Raw genomic sequence first — 22,515 nt, forward strand, 5'->3', positions numbered from 1 at the left:
AAGGATTTGTTAAAGATTACTTTCAAGCCGATGACTAGTTCCGCCAATTAGATGCTAGAGGAGGTAGATCAATTAACTAGTGGCATCAACGCGGATCATATTTGCCATATCGAATAAAGATTGAGATTAGGTGTGATTCATATTTTAGATCGAGATTAAGTGCGACTCATATTTGATGTGAGACAAATTTGAAGGATGGATGATGCTGGTGAGAGGTGAGGATGGCAAAACAAAGGTCAATGATTCATCAAACCACTAGGTAGGTGGGATTCTCCAATTTGAGGGTTGAAAGGTCCAAAAGCTAATAAAAACAAGTTAGGTTTTAGGTTACAAAACCCAATTATGATTGTGTGTGGGTATATATATATATATATATTGATAATTCAATAGTTACAATTTGGGGAGAGGATTTGAATTATAGATATCTCGATAAAAATACCTTGAGGTGTTGATTGAATTACAAAATTATTGACAATTGTGATTGAGTATTTCAGTGAAACTGTTTGTGATTAATTATGTTGATCAAAGTCAGATTTGCAAGTTTTTGAACACCTTTACTCACAAAGTAAGGAAATATATAAAATGTATTTTAAGAGCAATGTTAGGAACACATAATTATCACAACAGCTAATGTGACTAGTTGTAATTTGAATATCATCACTCTCACATGGGAAACTGAAAAGTTGTACTCGTACACATATTATTTCCATGATTAGTTATAGTCGATGAGAAAACCACCACCGCACACTCTTGGTGTGATGGTCACTCCACAAGTATTAGTATTTGTAGGGTGTGGGGGGTAAGGGTTGTGGTTAAAGTCTCCAGGAAGAAACTTCAAACAAGTATACACTTAGTTTAGTTCGAGTAAATGAAGAAAATATAGAAGAGGAAAAGGGTACAATTGCAAAATTGTCAAAATTTTTGAATGAAAACGCTTTTACCTGTACATCTGCAAATTGTCTAGACTTTGGCGCTTGCGCGTGAACATTCAAAATCGTCTCGGCGATGGCAAAGAAATAACTAGGGTTTTGCGGACCGCTCTGAAAACGCTCCGTCTTCGATCATGGCATCTGGTTCGCCACGGGCGCGCATCGATCAGGTCCGTCCACTTTCTAATCCAATATCGCTATTTCTCAAACCCTAATACTCTCAACGGTCATCTTGATCCACATCCTTTCACTTTATCACACTCAAATTTCTCTTGCTAAGCGAAGATTACAGATCGAGCACTAGGTTCGCTCTTGAATTAAAACACTGCGCTAAGAATTTTGATAAATTTGAAAATGCCGTGACAAATTGTCTGGTTGCTGAGCAAGAAAATAATATTTACATGGAATTCAGTTGCAATTTAAAGTTGGATGCTTTTCTTTTTCGTTTTCCACACTTTCTTGGTAGCCAAACGGGGTTTATTGTAGTCCTTCCAGTTTCTCAATGACCACTCATTTGGGTTTGCTCTAAAATTATTGCATTCTCAGTGACCACTCATTTGGGTTTTTACAGTTCTTTGCTTCGAAGAAACGCAAACCTGTATCACCTGGTTTGAAGTCTGGTAGAAGTGAAAAAGATCTGAAAGGTACCGTAGAAGGGTCTCCGAGTGCCAAAGGTACTCTGGACAATTACTTGGTGACTTCAGAGGATGACAACAACAATGCAAAGGCGTCCTATACAGCTCGTGATTCGTTGTCTAGGCAAGACGCGGTTAAAAGAAATTTGGCGTTGGAGATTAATAATTCTTCCAAGGATGAACAAATGCGGCCCTCTTCACTGGTACAATTGCACTCTGAAGCAGTTGAAGTGGCTAAGAAGGAAGCATTTCGAGAAGTACCTGTGGTGGAGGATGTTTCAGTTGGAGGTCTCGCAAAGGGTTGCTCAACTTCTGCACAAGCTGTTGAGAACCCAGAGCTCAAAAAGTTTGCTGCTGACTTTTTGTCTTTGTATTGTAGGTACTGTACAATAAATTTCGGGCACAATTTTTTGTATGCATCTTTTACTGATATCTGGTGTCGGATTTTGTTGTTACTTTTTTTGAAGAATTCTTTCCAGTAGTGGCGTTTGGGATGAAGTTGCTGTGCTGTTCCTTTACTTTCTGTTATTTATTCTGATGCTTTATTATATGCAGTGAGTTTCAATCAAATGTAAAGTCAGGGTCAGAGCTAGAAGTGAACGACCATAAGAGACATTGTAGTCCATCGTGGCTGGACGAGAAGGATAAGACATCCAAGAAGAGGCATTGCAACAGTAATCAGTCACTTTTAGAAGGTGAAATCACTTGTTCCGATAAGAAAAATCCTGAGGATATGCAGTCTGTTCTTGTTGATAAAACCATGGGATCTATTTTCAGCTCTTCTAGAGAGGTAGGGTGAAGTTTAAACTACTCAGTTATGAATCTTATAGTCTGGTTTTGCTGATTCAGTAATCTATTATTTATTCTCATTATTGTTTTTCATGGGTAGGTTGCTGATGGTAATGGTCCCATTGAGCTTCAAGCCTTCTTGAAAAAATGCAGTAACACTCCTGAGTCATCTGTAAAAATGAAAGAATTCTGCACACCAGGTTCGTTGATGGTTAAAGCATGTGCTCATGAAACTCCCAGGTCAATGCATGGAAGCTCTGTATTTTCATCAGGAGAAGCTTTTTGGAATGAAGCAATTCAACTTGCTGATGGTTTGTGTGATCCAATGGTTGACATTTCTGCTCAGGCTGCTGAAGAAACTAATATTTCAAAAAGCCAATGTAAAACCGTGAACTCGTGCAGTTTGAGAAATGGAATCTGTCATGACAAGTCAAAGGAAACATCGGACAAGGGTGAGAACAGAGTATGGCATACAGAATTAATTACTTCTTTGGGGTCATTGGGGAAGCATACAAAAGATCTGGATAAAGAAGTATCCCCACTTCCTGTTAAGCATCTTGACTTTTCATGTGAGGACAAAAACCTGGATGAAAGTACCCCGCACTGTCCTACTGTAGATGGCTCAGAATGTGCTTCTCATAGAGGTGGTGAGCAATCCGAATGTGGTTCTGTAGGTCATAAAGGGCTAGAAACTGGAAATACATTAATTCGATGTGACAAAGTTCAGACAGATGAAGAGATGCATGAGGGAAAGGAGATGACATCTGTAGTTGCTGTAACTAACAGGAAGGTGGATTTATTGTGTCCAAACAACGATTGCATGACATCTAAGCCACCTGTTATTGAAATCAGGGATTCAAATCACACAACATCTAATTCACCAGTTAATGAAGTCAAAAATTTAAATCTTGACCATGAATCGGATGGAGCAAGTACTCCTTCAAGTTTTGTGCCGCTTGAAGATCGTTTAGATCTAAATCGTTGGCTTCCATCTGAAGTATGCGGCGTATATAGAAAGAAAGGAATTTCAAAATTGTATCCTTGGCAGGTAACTATAAACTCTTGGTTTGCTGTGGTGGTTGATTGGATTATGGCATGTGAGGAGATGTGGTTGGGGTTCTGGACCTTGGTATTTTATTACCATGCTTGCAATCACATTATATATTATTACCGCCCTTGCAATCATGTTCATGTGCTTTAGTTTTTAAGATGTTGTAAGTTTAAAGCTATGTAGCATGGATACTTTTATATGGGACCTGCATCCTTATGAGTAGTGGGGACAATCACTTCTTGGATACTCATCAATGTGTGTGATTATTTGATAGGCGTATGCAATTACCAAAATTTAAAATGTAAAATGTAAAATTTGGCCGATACTTCTTGGATACTTTTGACACTTGTTACATACACCTTCAATGTTATGATATGGCCATTTTGAGGAATTGGAGAAAGCAGTTTCCTATCTCAAACTTTTCTTTTTCAAGACTTCTGGATTGGGTTGTAGTGTTAGGCCGTCATTCTTTCACTTCGGTTCATGATTTATTTTCAGTTCATGGGTTTTTGGACTGTTGTACTTTGTCCCTGATTTATACTCCTTGTATACTCAGGTGACACTTTTCTTCTTTTTATAATATATTTTTATTACTTTAAAAAAAATGTTATGATATGCATATTATCAATTTTAAAGTATATAGGGGCTGTGATTGTGTGTGAAGACATCGAAGAGATTAATGACATATGTTTACATATGTGATTGACTTAGGACTGCCTGTGTGGTTAAATTACTGAGTTGCATCTATGTTTGATTTAGAATGGAGCAAAAAATGGAACTTATATTTATTATTGGTAGTATGCCTGATTTATCTGGTAGCCTACTTTTCAATGATGACTGGATGTGTATCTATATCATATCATATCAACATGAGGTATCTCTATCCTTTGCTTCCTAGGTTTGAAGCATGATACACATATATATATATATTTTTTTTTAATTTAAATTTTTTATATTATTCTTCAGGTTGACTGCCTTCAGGTGGATGGCGTCTTACAGAGAAGAAACTTAGTATATTGTGCATCTACAAGGTAGTTTCCTGTGGACTTAGAATTCATCTTAATTTTTCAGTTATACTATCTTCTCTTAATTCTTTACTTTTTATTATTATTTGTAGTTAATACTTTTTTTTAATCCCTCTAGTATTTCAAACCCATGTGATTAAACCAATATGAATTAACTTTTTGTATGATCTACTGTAGTTAGATATGAAGAAGACAAATAATATTTGTGATGCTCTGGTTGCTATATTCTTGGTTAGGCTTGTTAGAATAATGGATAAATGATTAAGTTTTCTTAATAGCTTAAGCTTTTGGGATAAGTGGGTAGTTTATCTTGTTATTGATGCAAGTGGTTCTGAGTTTGAACCACGTATGTGCTCTACCTCTCATTCAAAAAATTAAAAGTCCCATTTGTTGGGCCCTGCTTATGATAGCGCAACTGTACTGTGGTTAGAAACAATATCCTCCATGGAAGCCTAAATTTAATGCAAAGCCCAAGAATAAGTGTTCATGGTAGTTAAATTGGTTTTATTCGGTTATTAAAGAGCCAAGTGTATTTTAGTAACTCTACAATTGTTGGTAATGAGCCATAGTTGTGGGACTTGAGTTATATCTATTAATAAGTAAGTCTTATTTAGTTTATGAGTATTTTATGTGTGGGCTTTTGTTTACTAATCAAAGGAGTCCTAGTTCTATCAAGGATGAATTGATGTTGATTAATAAAATATTGAGTGTTTTGAGTATTGAGACATATTGTCCTTAATTTTCTTCCCCTTCTTCTCTCTCATATATTTCCCTTCTCTTTGATATTCTGTCACTATTCATGGGTATTATTCACGTGTATTGTTCACAAACTGTGGGCAGATTCTATTTCCGTTTCTTCTTACCTCTTTGCAACCCAAATTTTTTTTTTTTCCCTACAAAACTTTTGTCATTCTTGAACCCTAACCCTTCTTTCTAAAGGTTCTAAATCATGAATTTGTAAATCCTCCTAACCTTAAGCCTATCACAAGCACACCTAGACAATTCCCCAATTTATCCTATGTCAACTTATTGAGAGGGCATCTTGGCCCACATGTGGGGGGAGTGTTAGAATAATGATTAAATAATTAAATTCAATATTTCTTAGTAGCTTAAACTTTTGGAGCAGTTGGTAGTGTTCAAGGCCGCTGAGCATTTTAAGGCTTCTAGCTTCTAGATTTTATTCATTAACACATACTTGATATATTCAAATTTATGGTTTGATATTTGAGAAAGTATATTATTTTTACTTATCAAAAAGAGAAAGTATATTATTTTTCTTTCTAGTGTAATTACAATTTGTTTCTAAATCATATATACATGTGACTTTTGAATTGCTTGTGTTATTAATTTATATAATTGGCAGTTCTATTTATATCCATATCAACCCCAAATTTATGCGCTCATTACAAGTTTTGCTCTTTTTTTTTTTTTTTTTTTTAATTTTTTTTTTTGGGGGGGGGGGGAGTGTTATTGAGAATCTCTGTGTTGCTTCACGTTGCTTCCTCTGCTGCAGTGCTGGTAAAAGTTTTGTTGCTGAAATTTTGATGTTGCGGCGTGTCATATCAACTGGAAAAATCGCACTACTTGTACTTCCTTATGTATCAATTTGTGCAGAAAAGGTGCTTTACTGGGTTTTTTTTTTTTGAATTGATGCAAGCATAAATTGATTACAGTTTCCTTAATTCAAATTATGTATATATTTCAAGTTTGTGTACTAATTGGTGCAGGCTGAACATCTCGAAGTCCTTCTTGAACCACTTGGTAAGCATGTTCGTAGCTATTATGGAAACCAAGGTGGGGGAACACTTCCTAAAGATACTGCTGTAGCTGTCTGCACAATAGAGAAGGCAAACTCTCTAATAAACAGATTACTTGAAGAGGGTCGCTTGTCAGAAATTGGAATAATCGTGATAGATGAACTACACATGGTATTTTAGTCAAAGGCTGTGGGGGTATTTTGTAGATATCTTGCCTTTTTTATTTTATTTTCTCTTTGAAAGGCATTCTCCATTTAGTTTTTCTTCTTGGCTTTAAGCTTGTGCTCTTTGGTCGAGTTACATAGTAAGTTCTCATCCTTATGTTCATCAACAGGTTGGTGATCGGAATAGGGGTTATCTTTTGGAACTTATGTTGACAAAGCTTCGTTATGCAGCTGGTGAAGGCAATTCAGAATCAAGTAGTGGAGAAAGTTCAGGTATGAGCAGTGGTAAGGCTGACCCTGCTCATGGTTTGCAAATTGTTGGGATGAGTGCGACCATGCCAAATGTGGCAGCTGTTGCTGATTGGCTTCAAGTGAGTCGAACTAATTTTCATTACACATATTCTAGTGTTTCACGTTAATTTTTATGTAAAGATCTACTTGTGGCCAATGAGCTCTAGCTCAAATGGCAACTCTTTCCCTTGTAAGAACAAAGAATGGGGATGAAGGGTGAAGTTGAAAAACCAAGACCCTGTAGGTGTTTGTAACTTCCTGAACTAAAGAAGAAAGGGGAAAGATCTGCAATTGTCACACATTTTTACATAAGAAGGGAATCAATGCCTGAAAAATGCCCCAAATACCACCTATGGTTCTGTGGATGTATCATTAGCCTAATATGTATCTGGAATACAGAGGAATAGAGCTAAAAATGGGCTCAAAATTGATTCATAGAAGCTTGACTAATATATTTCTAATTTCATCAAATATCTTAGTCCTTTTCTAGGAGGAACATTACGAGTCTTGGAGTGATACATCTAAAAAATCTAGTTGATGGGTTCCGCATGAGAGTTTAGTCCTCTTTCTTAAAAGTAGTGCATGTTACTCCCTTTGTAGATTTAGGAGTGATTGGCAATTAGCTGACATCATAGAAGCTCACCCTAGGGTATTTGTTCTTTATACTAGAGTAGAACTTATACCTCTGAGGATGTGGATGTTGTTGATCTTGACTTTTGTGAAATTTATGCTTGTTTCATCTGGAAGGAATTTTTGGACACCATTTTCTCAATTTTTGGATGTCGCTATCATTATTTTTCAATGTTATGATGATAGTGCTTTATGTGGATAATTTGGAAGGAATGGAATAAGAGAGCTTTTGAAGATTTAGAACAAAGCACGTGTGAGTTGAAGTTCATTTTCCTGCAAGTTCTGTTTGAATGGATGGCTGTTCTGCCATGCCATTCTTTTTCTTCTTTTTTAGACTTCACTGATTTTGTCCTGCTGTACACAGCTTATGTATGGATAGGCATGTTTTCTTTTGATTTAATAAAGTTTTTTTTTTTTTTTATTGCTTAAAAAAAAAAATCAATGTTATGGAAAGACCCTGTACTTGAAAGATTTTCTTTTTGGGTTTTTCATTATTTGTCGTCTCAGGGTTGGTAAATCATAGGTGAAAGGAACACAATGCACCAGGTAGCTTTGATCGTAACAATTTGTTTAAAGTTTATATGATGCATCTATGGTGCATTTATATTTGTTGTAAATGATTTTATGCCTCATATTTAAATAAATTCTCATTTTTTGTTAAGGCAATTGAATTAGCGGTATCTACTTTTTACACCTTGCCTTGAGGGAGGATATTAAGTCTTGCCACATGATTGCTGTAGCCTTCTTTTGTGTTTGATAAACTTATAGATCTATTTTTTCCTGAATCTGCATGTAGGCTGCATTATACCAGACAGATTTTCGACCAGTTCCATTAGAAGAATATATTAAAGTTGGTAACACTATTTATAGCAAAAAAATGGATATTGTTCGAACAATCTCAAAAGCATCTGACCTTGGTGGTAAAGATCCAGATCATATTGTTGAGCTATGTAATGAGGTAGGGATTTCTTGTGTGGTAAAGCTGTCTTAGGGCATTATTCCAGAAGTTGAAAATTTATGTACCAAGAAACATATTTCAGGTTGTTCAAGAGGGTCATTCAGTGTTAATATTTTGCTCTAGTCGAAAAGGATGTGAATCAACTGCAAGGCATGTTTCAAAGTTCCTCAAAAGATTTTCTATTAATGTTCGTAATGATGAAAGTGAGTTCTTGGATATTACTTCAGCTATTGACGCCTTGCGAAGGAGTCCAGCAGGACTGGATCCTACATTGGAAGAAACTCTCCCTTCTGGTGTTGCCTATCACCATGCTGGTCTCACGGTATTTATTTATTTTGTTGGGGCTGTATCTTTCATTATTTTTCGTGGTGTATACTTGATTTCTTTGTCTTTTGATTGTCTTAAAATAATTTTTAATGGGGATTTCCTTGGCCATTGACAGTTGTGGGATTTCCTTACTTTTAAAGGTTTGGATGTTTATTTATCTTTTCTGTAGGTTGAGGAGAGAGAGATTGTTGAAACCTGCTACCGCAGAGGCCTTTTACGTGTCTTAACTGCTACATCTACCTTAGCTGCTGGGGTTAATTTACCAGCTAGGAGGGTCATTTTTCGACAACCCAGGATTGGTCGTGATTTTATTGATGGGACAAGGTACAAACAGATGGCTGGTCGGGCTGGTCGGACTGGGATAGATACAAAGGGGGAAAGTGTATGTCTGATTTTTTAGTTCCTGTTTTATGTTTCATATTAGTCCAGGCGCCTCATATTTTTTATTGTTATCTGGGATGATTGCTGGTTGCTTATATGATTTTTGACTGTCTTTTTAAATGTCAAATTGATTGATGCTTGTTTTTGTTTTATTACCTTTATTTTTATCATATTTGACTTACTTTTTTGATGTATTTCAGTGAGGACATAATGCACTGCTTTTATATTAAGATGTTGATGTTTTCCCCTAATGATTTTACCTTACCAGGTACTAATATGCAAACCAGAAGAAATAAAAAGAATGATGGGACTTCTTAATGAAAGCTGTCCACCATTGCATTCTTGTCTATCTGAAGATATGAATGGAATGACTCATGCCATTTTAGAAGTTGTGGCTGGTGGGATTGTTCAAACTGCTAATGATATTCATCGATATGTTAGGTGTACTCTTCTGAATTCCACCAAGCCATTTCAAGATGTGGTGAAATCAGCTCAGGAATCTCTTCGGTGGTTGTGCCACAGAAAATTTCTTGAATGGAATGATGATACTAGGTTATACAGTACCACACCACTTGGAAGAGCAGCTTTTGGCAGTTCTCTTTGCCCAGAAGAATCACTTGTAAAAATTTGCATCTTCTATTTTCATTTTTTTTTTCTTTTTATTTAATTTCCTTACTATTGATTTACTCTCTGTGCAATAAGTAATGTTGATTACTGGGAAAATATTTGTTGTTGAAATTGATTCAATGCTTATGTTTGGTTCCCTAGATTGTGCTGGATGATCTTTCAAGGGCAAGAGAAGGATTTGTGCTTGCATCTGATTTGCATTTAGTTTACCTGGTAACACCAATAAATTTTGACGTTGAGCCAGATTGGGAACTGTACTATGAACGTTTTATGCAATTATCTGCTCTTGACCAGGTAATTATGCTTCTTGTTATAGTGGCTTCTCTGATTCCAAAAGGAAATTCATTATCAATCACTCTTTCTTGGTTTATATTATTGACCCTCCGTTTTCTATTGAACACTAGGCTTATGTAATTTTGTCATGGGAGGCTTTTTTGGAGTTCCGTTTGTTGTGCTATGATAAAGGGATGATTTCCTGTATCGCTGGAGGCAAGCCTCAAGTTTACTAAGAACTTGTTTTGTGCTTCCATCTTTGGGATTATCTAAAGTTTACCTCATGCGCCAAGTGGACCTCCAAATTGTTTTTTTAAATGCCATGCGGAGTTTTAAAAGTATTGACCTCTTTAAATGGATGTCTTGGCACAGTAACAAATATTTCTTTTGTGTTAGTTACACACACCCATTGGGTCTTGAACCTAGAACCTCACTATCCACCTAGAACTTATAAGGGAAGGAGGTGCCAATTGAGCTAGAGCTCATTGGCTTGTTGCAGTAACAAATTTTTTGTATTTTTAAGAGCAATTATGTTTAGAGATTTACCTAATGGTAGAATCAATATAAAGTATGCTTTCTTTCTTCATAAATCCATGATTGTGTATTGGATTTCCTTAGTAGATGATTCCATCTTCTCAGAATCATGCTGATAACTTATTCTTTTTTTTTTTTTTTTTTTTTTGAATTTAAAAAATTATAAACTTTAATGTGTTTTATTTCTCAGCCTGTAATTTTCATCTTTACATCTGATTTTACGATAAAAATTAATTAATTTCTCTTCCCAATTGCATGAAATGCAGTCAGTGGGCAATCGAGTTGGAGTTGTTGAGCCGTTTTTGATGCGCATGGCACATGGTGCACCTTTGCGCATTTCAAAGCAGTCAAGAGACAATATGAAAGTGCAGCATGGCAAAAGTGAAAACCGACTTGGGATCACAAACACTAATATGCTTTCGGATGATCAACCACTTCGAGTGTGTAAACGTTTCTATGTTGCACTCATCTTATCAAGATTAGTGCAGGTATTGCATGCACTAATAGATTTCCTATTTTTCCCCAATTTGTGAATGTAAGCAAACGAAATACCATGTATTGCATGCTATTATATGGATTGCGTATGTTTGAGGTGACTGTGACTTGGGATAACATTCAATTAAATCTTCTCGTCTATTTTCCTTGATTTTCACTTGGACTGCATATTTATTAGTTTGGTTACTTTGATAGGATTCTGAATTGTCTTTATATGGGATGGCTTTGTTGATGTGTATTTGTTTTTTGGTTTTCTTGTTTTGCTAAATACATTTTCTTAAACCTGGGATGAAGGAAGTTCCTGTGGCTGAGGTTTGTGAAGCTTTTAAAGTGGCTCGAGGCATGGTTCAAGCCTTACAAGAGAATGCTGGAAGGTTTGCATCAATGGTTACTTTATTTTGTGAGAGGCTTGGATGGCATGATCTGGAAGGCTTGGTTGCCAAGTTCCAAAATCGTGTTTCATTTGGAGTGAGAGCAGAAATTGTAGAGCTTACTACAATTCCATATGTTAAGGTACTTCTATTAGCAAACTACCTTTCTGTTACTGTCTTGAGGGGAACCTCACTAGTGGTTTCAGGTTTCTATAATAATTTGGGATTGGTTGTTTTTATCATTTGAATTTTAGTGTTTTAGAACATTTTATAAATAGTCAAGGATTGGTTGTTTCTATTATTTGACTTTTAGGGTTCTCGAGCAAGAGCACTCTACAAAGCTGGCTTGCGTACACCTCTAGCAATTGCAGAAGCATCTGTTCCTGAAATCACCAAAGCTCTTTTTGAATCTTCTTCATGGGCTACAGAAGGTGATACTTACGAGATTTTTGGTCTCTGATATTGGTTCATAGTTATAATTACATTTCAAGTCATGCATGAAAAATTGAAAATATCTTTGTTTTGTCATGGATTTTCAAACCAAAGAATTGTATGGACCATAAGTTGTATTTGTTTTGTGGCCAATAATGGGATTTCTTGACATGACTGTTATAGCATGTGGTTCTTGTCAAATTTCTTTGGGAAGTTTCATCTATCTGATATTTGCTTTCTATTGGTCTTCTCTCTCCCCCCCTCCCCCCCCTCTCTTGATAGGTAAAATGGGACAAACTAAAAGCTCCTTTCTATTGGTCTCTCCAAAATTGGATTTTTTTATATAATAAATGGGGGGGGGGGGGGAGGAGAATTTGAATAACGGTAGAGTACATGTATTGATTAAATGATGCTCTTGATTGGTGTCTTACTATCTCTCAAGCTTTGCACTATCTGTTAATAACATTTTTGACATTTTTTATGTGGTTTATATTAATAGGAGCATTTACATTAATAGGAGCAGGAGAGAAACAATCAGTGTTTTGAAGATTCTGAAAAAACTATAGTTGATTTAAAACTTTTCTTCTTTAAATCTCTATCGGATTGGATGTCTATCATAGGAAGTCATTCTATTTTTTCGGTCTATGATTTGATGGATGCTTGTTATTTATGTATTTGATTATTTTGGTCCACTGTTGTATACTTCCTGTATACTTGGGTGACTCATTATTATGTATTGGAATAAAATTTTCTTAACAATTGATAATCTAAGGAAGCACAAGATCATCATTGTTGATTGGTCTTGTATGTCAAAGTTGTTGGGAAGTCGATTAAGCACCTCTTTTTGCATTGTGATATTGCTAGCAAGCTGTGATTGTTAGTATTTGCTTTGTTTGGAATTTCTTGGGTAATGCCTAATTTGGTGGAGCTTTTTATATGTTGGAGGTGTTCTCAAGAGACATCAAAGTTTGAATGAGTGGAATGCTTTTCCTCTATGCTTGATATTGTGCATTTGGAGGGAGCATGATTGCAAGATGTTGATGGAATGGAGATCTCGTATGTGCAATTGAAACTTTTATTTTTGAGATCTTTGTTTGATTGGTAGAGGGCAATTAGGTTGATAAATTATCAATTGTCTCAAAAGCCTAAATTATTAGGAAATGGTGAATTTGATAATTTAATCTAACACTTTCCCTTCATTTGTGGGCTAAGCTGCCCTTATTAAGTGGGGTCAACACGTGGAAATTTTTTTAAATGGGAGGTAAGGTGGATACAGGGTTTGAACCCGGGATCTATTGCTTTGATACCATAATAAATTATAAATTATTGATTGTCTTAAAAGCTTAAGCTATTAGGAAGCTATTAGGAAATTGTAAATTTAATCATTTAATCTAACACAGGGTTTAGCTTCTTCCTATTTGTTGGATTTTTAAGATCATTGTAGCTTTAGATCATAGATTTCTCTTGCAATTATCTTGTATATTTCCTGTGTACTAGGGCCTTGCCTTTTTGTTCTTTTTATAAAATTTCTAATCTATCAAAAAATTATTTATGTTACTAATCTGTTAGTATGAGGAAGGAGAATTATAAAGATGACATAAAAATATTTGTGATGCTTGGATTATTAATGGTGGTAGATTTTATATTTATAGCACTGTATGCTGTTATCTTTTATTCTCTTCTTCCAGTTTAAGGTTGTTTTCATGTAATTCATCTTCAATTGAAAATTTAATGCATTTATGGTTTTATAGATCTTTTAATCCTGACAAGTTGACTAATATGAGTGTTAGCAGGTTCAGCACAAAGACGTGTACAACTTGGAGTGGCAAGGAAGATTAAGAATGGTGCACGCAAAATTGTTCTAGATAAAGCTGAAGAAGCAAGGGTTGCTGCCTTCTCAGCTTTCAAATCACTTGGATTTAATGTGCAACACATTTCTCAACCCATATTGGCAAATGCCATGGGCAATCACGTTACGCAAGGAGTTGCAACTACATCTTCTGGAAATGAAACTAGTAGTAGCTTTGTTGATGTAGAGCACATGGAGCATGTTTCTGCTAAGCCATCCACAGCAGAAAATGAGAATTCTGACAAAGTTTCTTCAGAAAGTGAAGGTGAGAAGTTAATGAGAACATCAGATATTGGCTTAGTGGCTTCAGCAGAAGTAAACTCAATGGCTGCAGTGCAATGTAACTTTGGTGCTGAAAATTCTGGGGTACCAGTTGGAGGGTCTGTTACTGGTGGTTCTGAGCTGAATGCTACCATTGGTAATACCAAAAGTGCAGATATGGCACGCTCTATTCAGTTACAAAACTCTCATGATGGAACCAGGGTATGTGATGAGTATCTTCATTGTGGAGTACAGGAACCACATAGCAAGGAAAATTTGTCTCTTGGTAATAAGGACAGTGCTTGTGGGAAGGGCCCTATCAATGCAATTAATACTCCTGGTGGATTTGATTCCTTCTTGGATCTTTGGGAGACTACACGGGAATTCTATTTTGATATCCACTACAACAAACGATCGGAAGTGAACTCTGTTGCCCCCTTTGAAATACACGGCATAGCCATTTGTTGGGAAAATTCTCCTGTGTATTATGTCAATCTCCCAAAGGATCTACTGTGGTCTGAAAACAGAAGAAATTGTTACTCATCTGTGGGTACATCTGGTGATAAGAGTAATGTTTCACCTCCTGAGTATTTGTTGGAGATAGTTAGACAAAGATGGAACCGGATTGGTGAAATATTGGGGCAAAGAAATGTTAGAAAATTTACTTGGAACCTTAAAGTTCAGATTCAGGCTCTTAAAAATCCTGCAGTTTCAGTTCAAAAATTTGGTTCAGATCTTGCTGTGAAAAATATGGGTGTTGAACTCATAGACAACTCATTCTTATTGTTATCCCCAGTTAATGTAAAAGATGGAATTGATGTGTGCATAGTGGCATGGATTCTGTGGCCTGATGAGGAAAGAAGCTCTAACCCAAACCTGGAGAAGGTATTGAGAAGAGTCATATCAATTACTTTGACAGTAATTTCAAGCATGTGTAGTATGTTTTTGGAAGATATTTTTTATTTATTTTCCCAATGCTGAGAATTTTCTTGCTTTTAATTTCTTATGGCCCCATGACATCTAAAGTTCTTGAAATCTCGTCTTTTAGTTAATAGTACTATGGTGTTCTTCTTTTCTCAAACTGCCTTCTGATAAATTTATAAAAATAGGAAGTTAAAAAACGTTTATCCAGCGAGGCTGCAGCAGCCGCTAATATGAGTGGCAGGTGGAAGAATCAGATGCGAAGGGCTGCTCATAATGGGTGCTGCCGTCGGGTTGCGCAAACACGAGCTTTATGTTCTGTACTTTGGAAGTTGCTTATTTCCGAAGAACTTATTGAAGCCCTTATGAATATAGAAATCCCATTGGTAAGTTACCTTATGCTCTCTGTTATTAACTTTTAGAGGAGTTCTGTGATCTGGGGCATTTAAACCTTTTGGCGTGTCCATCTTAGGTATCTAAAAGGAAATGGATAGGATAATGCGTTCATTTTGGAGCATGTAAATAGAACCATTCTTTTTCTTCTTCTTTGTCCTTGATAAATATCTTAAGCATGACTTCTCTTCTCATTTTTCTACTTTAATTTTTGGCCTCGATAAATCTCTGAAAGTGTGACCTCTCTTTTGGTGGGGTTCTTCTTCCTTTTATTTTTAAATTTTCCATTTCTTATTTTTTGACCTTGATTAATAGCTTAAGTACGAAACTGATGCTTCTTATTTTTTGACCTTGATTAATAGCTTAAGTACGAAACTGATGCTTGGCATAGGTGCTAAAATTAGCTGACTGTTGAGCCACTTAGGGATTATGAGTTAAAAGAAAGTCGTCCTTCAGAAACCATTGAACTGATTTTTATAAACAATACACTCTTCATCTGGATAGATATTTGAAGTATTTGACAAAAATTTGTATGCTTGTATGTGTATGTTAGGTTAATGTGCTTGCAGACATGGAGCTTTGGGGAATAGGTGTTGACATGGAGGGATGCCTTCAGGCACGTAATGTGTTGGGGAAAAAGCTTAGGTATCTGGAGAAGGAAGCTCATAAGCTGGCTGGCATGACATTTTCATTATATACAGCAGCAGATATTGCAAATGTGCTGTATGGACACTTGAAGCTGGCAATACCAGAGGGGCACAATAAGGGAAAGCAACATCCAAGTACTGACAAGCATTGCTTGGATCTGTTAAGGTATTGGGAGTGATTTCTTGTTCTATGCTCTTTACGCATCTTAAGGTGAATTTGTTTACTAATTAGATACTGCAATAATTTATGCTCTCTCCATATTTTAAGTTTTCACTATATTATCTCCAATAATACCATTCATTGTTTAATTCAAAATTGTGTAATTTAAGAGATTCTTAATTTTTGAAGAGTGGCCCTTTTGGGTTGTGACAAATCTGATCAGGGATATACATTGAGGGTTTCTTATTCTGAGTAACTACTTGATGTCTCTGCAGCAAAGTTCAGGTGGACTTTTGATAAATTGAGTTACTATTTTTGATGAGCAATGTTTCACATTTGTCGATGTGGATTTGGAAAGTGCTTGCATCAGCCATACTCAAAAAGTGCATTAGTGTTCACATAATGATGTCTGTGAATGTTAGTCATCCGTATATATTATTATTTTTCTTAACGGTCCTAGTGGTTCAGATCTTCTACCTATGTTGTCAGAACCTTTTAGTAAAATAGTGTATCTTCAGTAGGTGAAGCTTAAATTCTATATGCTATCGATTTGTTGGTCACTTGTTTTCCTTAAGAATATGTTGTAGTATTACTCTGTTGAAGTGATGTCTTGGGAAAGCAGGTATAGCTGCATTTTCAAAATAGTGAAAAACATTAGATTTTTGTGAAAAAAAAATTTCAGGAAAATTTTCCTGGAATACGTGCAATTATTTTGGGCTTGTATATTGTCTTTCTCTTCTTGAAATTACAAGTAAGAGAGTCATTCCTTGTATTGCAATGCCCCGTGACATTTTCTGCTTTGCCTTTGCAAGGATAGTGCAAAAGCAAAATAGTAGCAATTATCTAATTTTGAATTATTTGTTGAAAGGAAAAGCTTTGTTAAACAGCTAGTAGACTTGTACAGAGAAAGTCAAGAGGAAGGTTGAAAAAATGCAGGCGGTTGACCAAATGGCTTAGGAGGCAAAAGAGTCCTGTATTATTTCCCCAAGTCCTTGGGTTGAAGTTTTTGAGTTGGATTTAGTTGCCAGCAGTCCAAACCTTTGGTCTTTCCTCATGGTTGGTCCAGCAAGCACAGAATTGTTGGAGTTATTATCCTCCATAAGGCTTTAAATTTTTAATAGATTAGGCTGTGGGGCAGTTGTTGAAATTGTATCATCCTCTTCTGAGTCTTTCAAACTTCTGGGTCCTTTTAGCATGCATTGTTGTGCTTATTGATGCAAAAAAAGGTTATGTTCATTGTGGATTGTAATAAGGGTATTGGTGTTGAAGGAGGTGCAACTGTGTTTTATATAGTTTGAACTGTACATCTTTCCTATGTCCTAAAAAGGAGGAAAAAAACTGTGCTTCATTACATGGTGACATATGCCTTTCAAGGTTGTGAGTTCAGGTGCATCCTCATTATGCCAGTACATGATTTTGCCTTTAAGTTTTTTTTTTTTGGATAGCAGGGCTTAAAGTGATGATCCTTCTCCAATAATTTTTCCCAATTGAAGTCTAAGATGAAGTGGATATAACAGAGAAAGCAACTATTGTAGCCTCTTGAATTTTAATAAACAATCTGCGTTGGATTTTTGAACTGCTACACTTGCATATCATATACCCATTTATTTGCACATTGCTTCTAGCACATAGGTTTTGTCCTTGGGCATTCTCATAGTTGCTAAGCTATGCATAACAACTGGATTTGGTTTCATTTCAGGCATGAGCATCCTATTGTTCCAGTCATTAAGGAGCACCGTACATTGGCAAAGCTCCTAAACTGCACCTTGGGATCAATTTGTTCACTGGCTAGGCTATCTTTGAAGACACAGAGGTACACACTTCATGGTCATTGGCTCCAAACATCAACCGCAACTGGGCGGCTTTCAATGGAGGAACCTAATCTTCAGGTTTGATTTCTTCACCTGTCATATATATACACCTGTCATATTTATCATTTTAGATATTTTCTCGTGTTAGTGAAATTTAAAAATTAGTGTAATGAACTATTACTATCATTTATTTATTTTTTTCATTATCGTCATCATCTTGTATTTTTTGAGTTATGCAGTGTGTGGAACATGTGGTTGACTTCAAAATGAACAAGAATAAAAATGGAGGTGATGCTGATGCTGATCATTATAAAATTAATGCTCGCGATTTCTTTGTTCCTATGCAGGTAATGGTCTTGATGTTCATGTATTTATGATCAGGTAGATAATAAATGCTCCTCAATTAAACTTTGGAGAATAAACTGATGAATATATTTTCATAATTGAAGACCTGGAAATTTTTTTTTACATTAGCTCTCAACCCATAGCGATCTGAGGATGCAAGCTGGACAAAAGTTCCCCCATTTTCACCTCTTCTTTCTCTCTCTCTCTCTCTCTCTGGTTTTCTGCCTGGGAGAGCCAGTGGGAGTGTGGAGTCCCCTTATTGCTTATGACCAAGCTTTTCTGCCAGGGGATAGTGCAGAAAGGCCAGATTTGTGTTTAACTTTGAAATTTGGATTCTAGTTGATCTGCCTGTTGCAAAATATATTGATGAATGTTGCTTCAAAGGAATTCCCAAAACCAGGATTTGTTTAATTTCTTGTGAAATTTGTTTCTCTTCAATAATTTGCCCTGTATATATTGAAAGATACTAGTTAAATGATTTGTTTTTTTTTTTTTTAATAAAAAAAATAGCTTCAGGATGAAGATCAGTGTGGACATAAATTCGGTAAAGGATAATACATTTACCGTGTTTGGCAGTTGGCACTGTACTTTGAAAAGTTTCTTTTCCAGAAGCAATATCAGAGAACATCAGTAATTTTTATTTATTTAATGAATTTTATCTGTTTGAGTAGGAACTTTATGTTGATGCTGTGATAGGGGATTTTATAAAGATGTATCTGCCAGTTTACTGAAGCTTGGCTTGATGGAGGCAGCTTAGGTGTTTGGCTTGGTGATTGTTGGTTTGACTTAGTGCGAGGGTTCCTAACTGTAGGTGGTGGTGTAAGGAACTTTGATAGTAGAGGGAATTTGGTAGCTTAAGTGAGGTTGCAAGCAGTCAAGTTGGGTGATTTTGAATTTTGGCAATTAGAGTGAGAGGGGGGTGGGTGGGGGGGAGGGGCTAGGATGTCTTTTTGTGAGAGAGAGAGAGAGAGAGAGAGAGAGAGCATTATGATTTATTTGAAGGATTTGTCCCTTGGGCTTTTCAGATGCATGTGTTTTTGTGGGTTTGTGTAAATGCAACAATTATTTTGTGGAGATTTTTTTGGTTTGTATTCTGGTTGAGTCCATTCTTAATCTTTGCAGGATAACTGGTTACTTTTAACAGCAGATTATTCTCAAATTGAACTGCGGCTGATGGCCCACTTTTCTAAAGACTCCTCATTAATTGAACTTCTTAGCAAGCGGCATGGTGATGTTTTTACTATGATAGCTGCAAGATGGACTGGGAAACCAATTGAGTCTGTTGACTCCAATGAACGAGACCAGACCAAAAGGTTGGTGTATGGCATTCTTTATGGAATGGGTGCAAACACTCTTGCAGAACAACTGCATTGCAGCTCGGACGAAGCTGCAGAAAAAATCCGAAGTTTCAAAAGTTCTTTTCCTGGTGTTGCTTCTTGGCTTCGGAATGCCATTGCATCTTGCCGTCAGAAAGGGTGAGTATTTTATTTTTCATTGTTTTTTACCCCTCTCTCTCCCTCTCCTTCTATACAAGGATAAAGATAATGCAAGAGATTGAGTGAGAGAGTTTAGATTTTTTGTTTTTTTGTTTTTCACTTAAATACTATCCAATTTCTTGTTTTCTCACATTCCATTTTGTTCACTATAAAGCCTTTTTCTTGAATGTATGTGACTGAAGGTTATTAGGTTCTACATCCTGTTTATCTCTTTTATTTTCCAAACAAGAATTTTCTTTCCATTTGTCTTATAATTGCCATTAACTGCTTGTATAATTATGCAGTCTTTTCAGAAATGTTTTCCTTTTTGTGCTATACAGTATGTGACTTATCTGAGTGCCATTGTGATTCAGATATGTGGAAACCCTCAGGGGAAGAAAGCGTTTTTTGTCAAAAATTAAATTTGGAAACAGTAATGAAAGATCAAAAGCCCAGAGACAAGCAGTCAATTCTATTTGTCAGGTAAAACTTTCTTCCTTTGGGATGAGGGTGGTTATGGGTGTTTAAATGTAGCATCAAATTATAATATAATTTATTAATAGCTGCTTTTTGTAGGGATCTGCTGCTGACATTATTAAGATTGCAATGATAGAGATCTACTCTGTGATTGTCAAAGGAGTTGATAGGCCAGGTAGTTCACTCGCTACAAAGTTTCAAAAGCTCAAAGGCCGCTGCCGAATCTTATTACAGGTGCTTGGGAAAACTGCTTACTATTGTTGTTTTCTATAATTTTTTCTTTTCATCGCTCAATTATTTCCAACAATCTGAAACAGGCAGATTTTATGAATAAAAAAAATCTTAATAAATTTGGAAGATCATCCTTTTAGGTTTGTTAATGCAGTGGGCTTTTTGCTTTACTTTTTTGTTCTTACACTGCAATATGTGCTGCATGAAAATTGATAGATGGTTGGTGATTCCCATCTAGGTACATGATGAATTAGTACTGGAAGTTGATCCTTGTATGATAAAGGAAGCTGCATTGCTGTTGCAGATGAGCATGGAAAATGCTGCCTTGCTTCTTGGTATATGTTCAGCATCTGTAGTTCACATTTCTTTGCATTCTGAGAAATTTTCTTTTCTGTATTTTATCTCATTATTTGTTTTCCAGTTCCTTTGCATGTCAAATTGAAAGTAGGAAGAACGTGGGGTTCATTGGAACCTTTGCAGGCTGATCAGTGTTAAGGGGAGCTATTGTGCCTGATTCATGAATTAGAAGGGAGCGTTTTATTCTTGGTGAAGAAAAAGATGTGTTTCATGACATTGAATGGTGACGATGGCTTTGAACCAGTGTTTGTAAATTCTGATTATTGAGTAAGTGTTGAACTCCATTTTTCTTAGTGACGAATCAAAGCGTTATGCCTGAGATGTTCTGATACCAAATCTAATATTTTCTTTTTCCCCCACAGGGAAGCTATCTTATCCATTCTGATTATGCAATGCATTCCTTGGGGAAGGGCATGAGAAAGAAGTGCATCTCTTGAATTGCAGTTTTGCAATAAGTATAGCCTTCGCTCGACTTCAGGTAGAAGGTTTGCTTTGAAAGAAGAAATTTGAGAGGTTTGAGCATTGCTTGTCCATAGTAGACAGGCTGATGAGCTCATTCTCATTAAATGCTGAATCAGTTACTTCATTTGAAAAATGGCATCCATGAATTACCTTTCTTTGCAACGACAATGGGAATCTATGGGCCCTGTGATGTATTTGCTTCCTACTGGCTTGTTTGGGATTGCTTATTTTCATTGTTCATTGGGCTTACAAAATAAGCTGAATAAAAATTCAACTGTACCTAGAAAAAGTAAAGCTTTAAGTTGTACATAAGCCGGATAAGCTAAAAATAAGCTGTGGCAAACAGGCTACTGCTGGTGGCCTGCAGAGGCATAATGGGTAGTATCGGGGAATCAAAGGATGCTATTTCAACTTAAATGAGGTGTAGGCAAAGCTTCAAAGATGACCAGATTCTTTTTACCCGTGGGATTTGTAAGTATTCCGAGGCATTGGTAATGCAATTTTGCGGTGTTGTTGGAGAGAATGCCATGCGCATTGTTAGGATTGTAAGAGAACAATTTTGGAGTTAAGTCCCCCTTTTTCAGTTATGATTTCTTGATTTTTTTTTTAATTTGCTTTTTTAATGATTTGTTAGTATTTCTCTGTATACCTTGTATATGGGTTGTATCTTTATGATTTTAGTGAATTTTGCTTACATAAAAAAGAAAAAAAAGAAAAGAAAAAAGGTGTTCCAATGCATTGGTTGATTCTTTGGATTGCGACAATAGAACATTTGCTTGCCTAGGAGGAACATTTTTGAATAACTATACAGCATCCACATTAGTGAATGCAAAAATTTTGTAAATTTGCACATCTAAAATTTACTTTTTTTATTTTATACTCTCATTTTTACAAAACACCTATATCAGTTTGTTTATTATACACGTTTATTCAAATAAAATATTCTAAACCCAGCCACTATCAATCCGATCAATACCCATCAAAACCCACCATCAACTCGATTAATACCCCCGATCAATATCCACGGATCAATACCCAGTTACTGTCGCTTCCGTCGAACCCACACATCATGTCCTTGAGAGCTTCGTCACAACGTCGTTTCTGGGTCTTGTGCGTTGTGTTTTGCTTGTTGATCTCAATGAGCCTCCTCCTTTGTGGTTTGCTTGTTGATCTCAACGAGCCTCCTTTTTTTTTTCTTCTTACTTTCAGTTTTGTTGTTCCAGAAAGTCCTGAGCTTTTACGATGATCATTGTAGGTGGGATATCGGTGATCGGTGAATTGATCGGTGGACTGAGGGAGTGATAAAACGAGAGAGAGGTGAGAGTGAGAAGTTGAGAGAGTGAGGTGAAGGAGAGAGAAAAAAATGTAAAATATTAAATACACATGCTATAGTAATTGTGCATATAGGTACAGTTACTGTAGCAATTGTGTATAAATGCATAATTTTACACATTGAT

The 22,515-nt window shown here is 36.1% G+C and overlaps 1 protein-coding gene across 1 annotated transcript; it reads left to right on the top strand.

The window, feature by feature from the left end:
- Window positions 1–843: 843 nt before the first annotated feature.
- On the top strand, window positions 844–21,767 carry LOC115970825 (helicase and polymerase-containing protein TEBICHI). Its single transcript, XM_031090444.1, has 27 exons — window positions 844–1,099; window positions 1,501–1,943; window positions 2,120–2,354; window positions 2,454–3,401; window positions 4,371–4,435; window positions 5,943–6,048; window positions 6,157–6,357; window positions 6,521–6,721; window positions 8,068–8,229; window positions 8,312–8,551; window positions 8,726–8,938; window positions 9,206–9,556; window positions 9,706–9,858; window positions 10,638–10,859; window positions 11,161–11,379; window positions 11,551–11,668; window positions 13,463–14,664; window positions 14,889–15,086; window positions 15,647–15,906; window positions 17,600–17,789; window positions 17,951–18,058; window positions 19,179–19,531; window positions 19,906–20,014; window positions 20,108–20,242; window positions 20,478–20,574; window positions 20,661–20,863; window positions 20,959–21,767. Exons 1-26 carry the CDS (start codon window positions 1,064–1,066, stop codon window positions 20,732–20,734), a joined length of 6,639 nt encoding a protein of 2,212 aa, XP_030946304.1. The 5' UTR covers window positions 844–1,063; the 3' UTR covers window positions 20,735–20,863; window positions 20,959–21,767.
- The last annotated feature ends 748 nt before the right edge of the window (window positions 21,768–22,515 follow it).

Source organism: Quercus lobata, chromosome 12 (assembly GCF_001633185.2).
Source record: "Quercus lobata isolate SW786 chromosome 12, ValleyOak3.0 Primary Assembly, whole genome shotgun sequence".
Classification (NCBI taxonomy): Eukaryota; Viridiplantae; Streptophyta; class Magnoliopsida; order Fagales; family Fagaceae; genus Quercus; species Quercus lobata.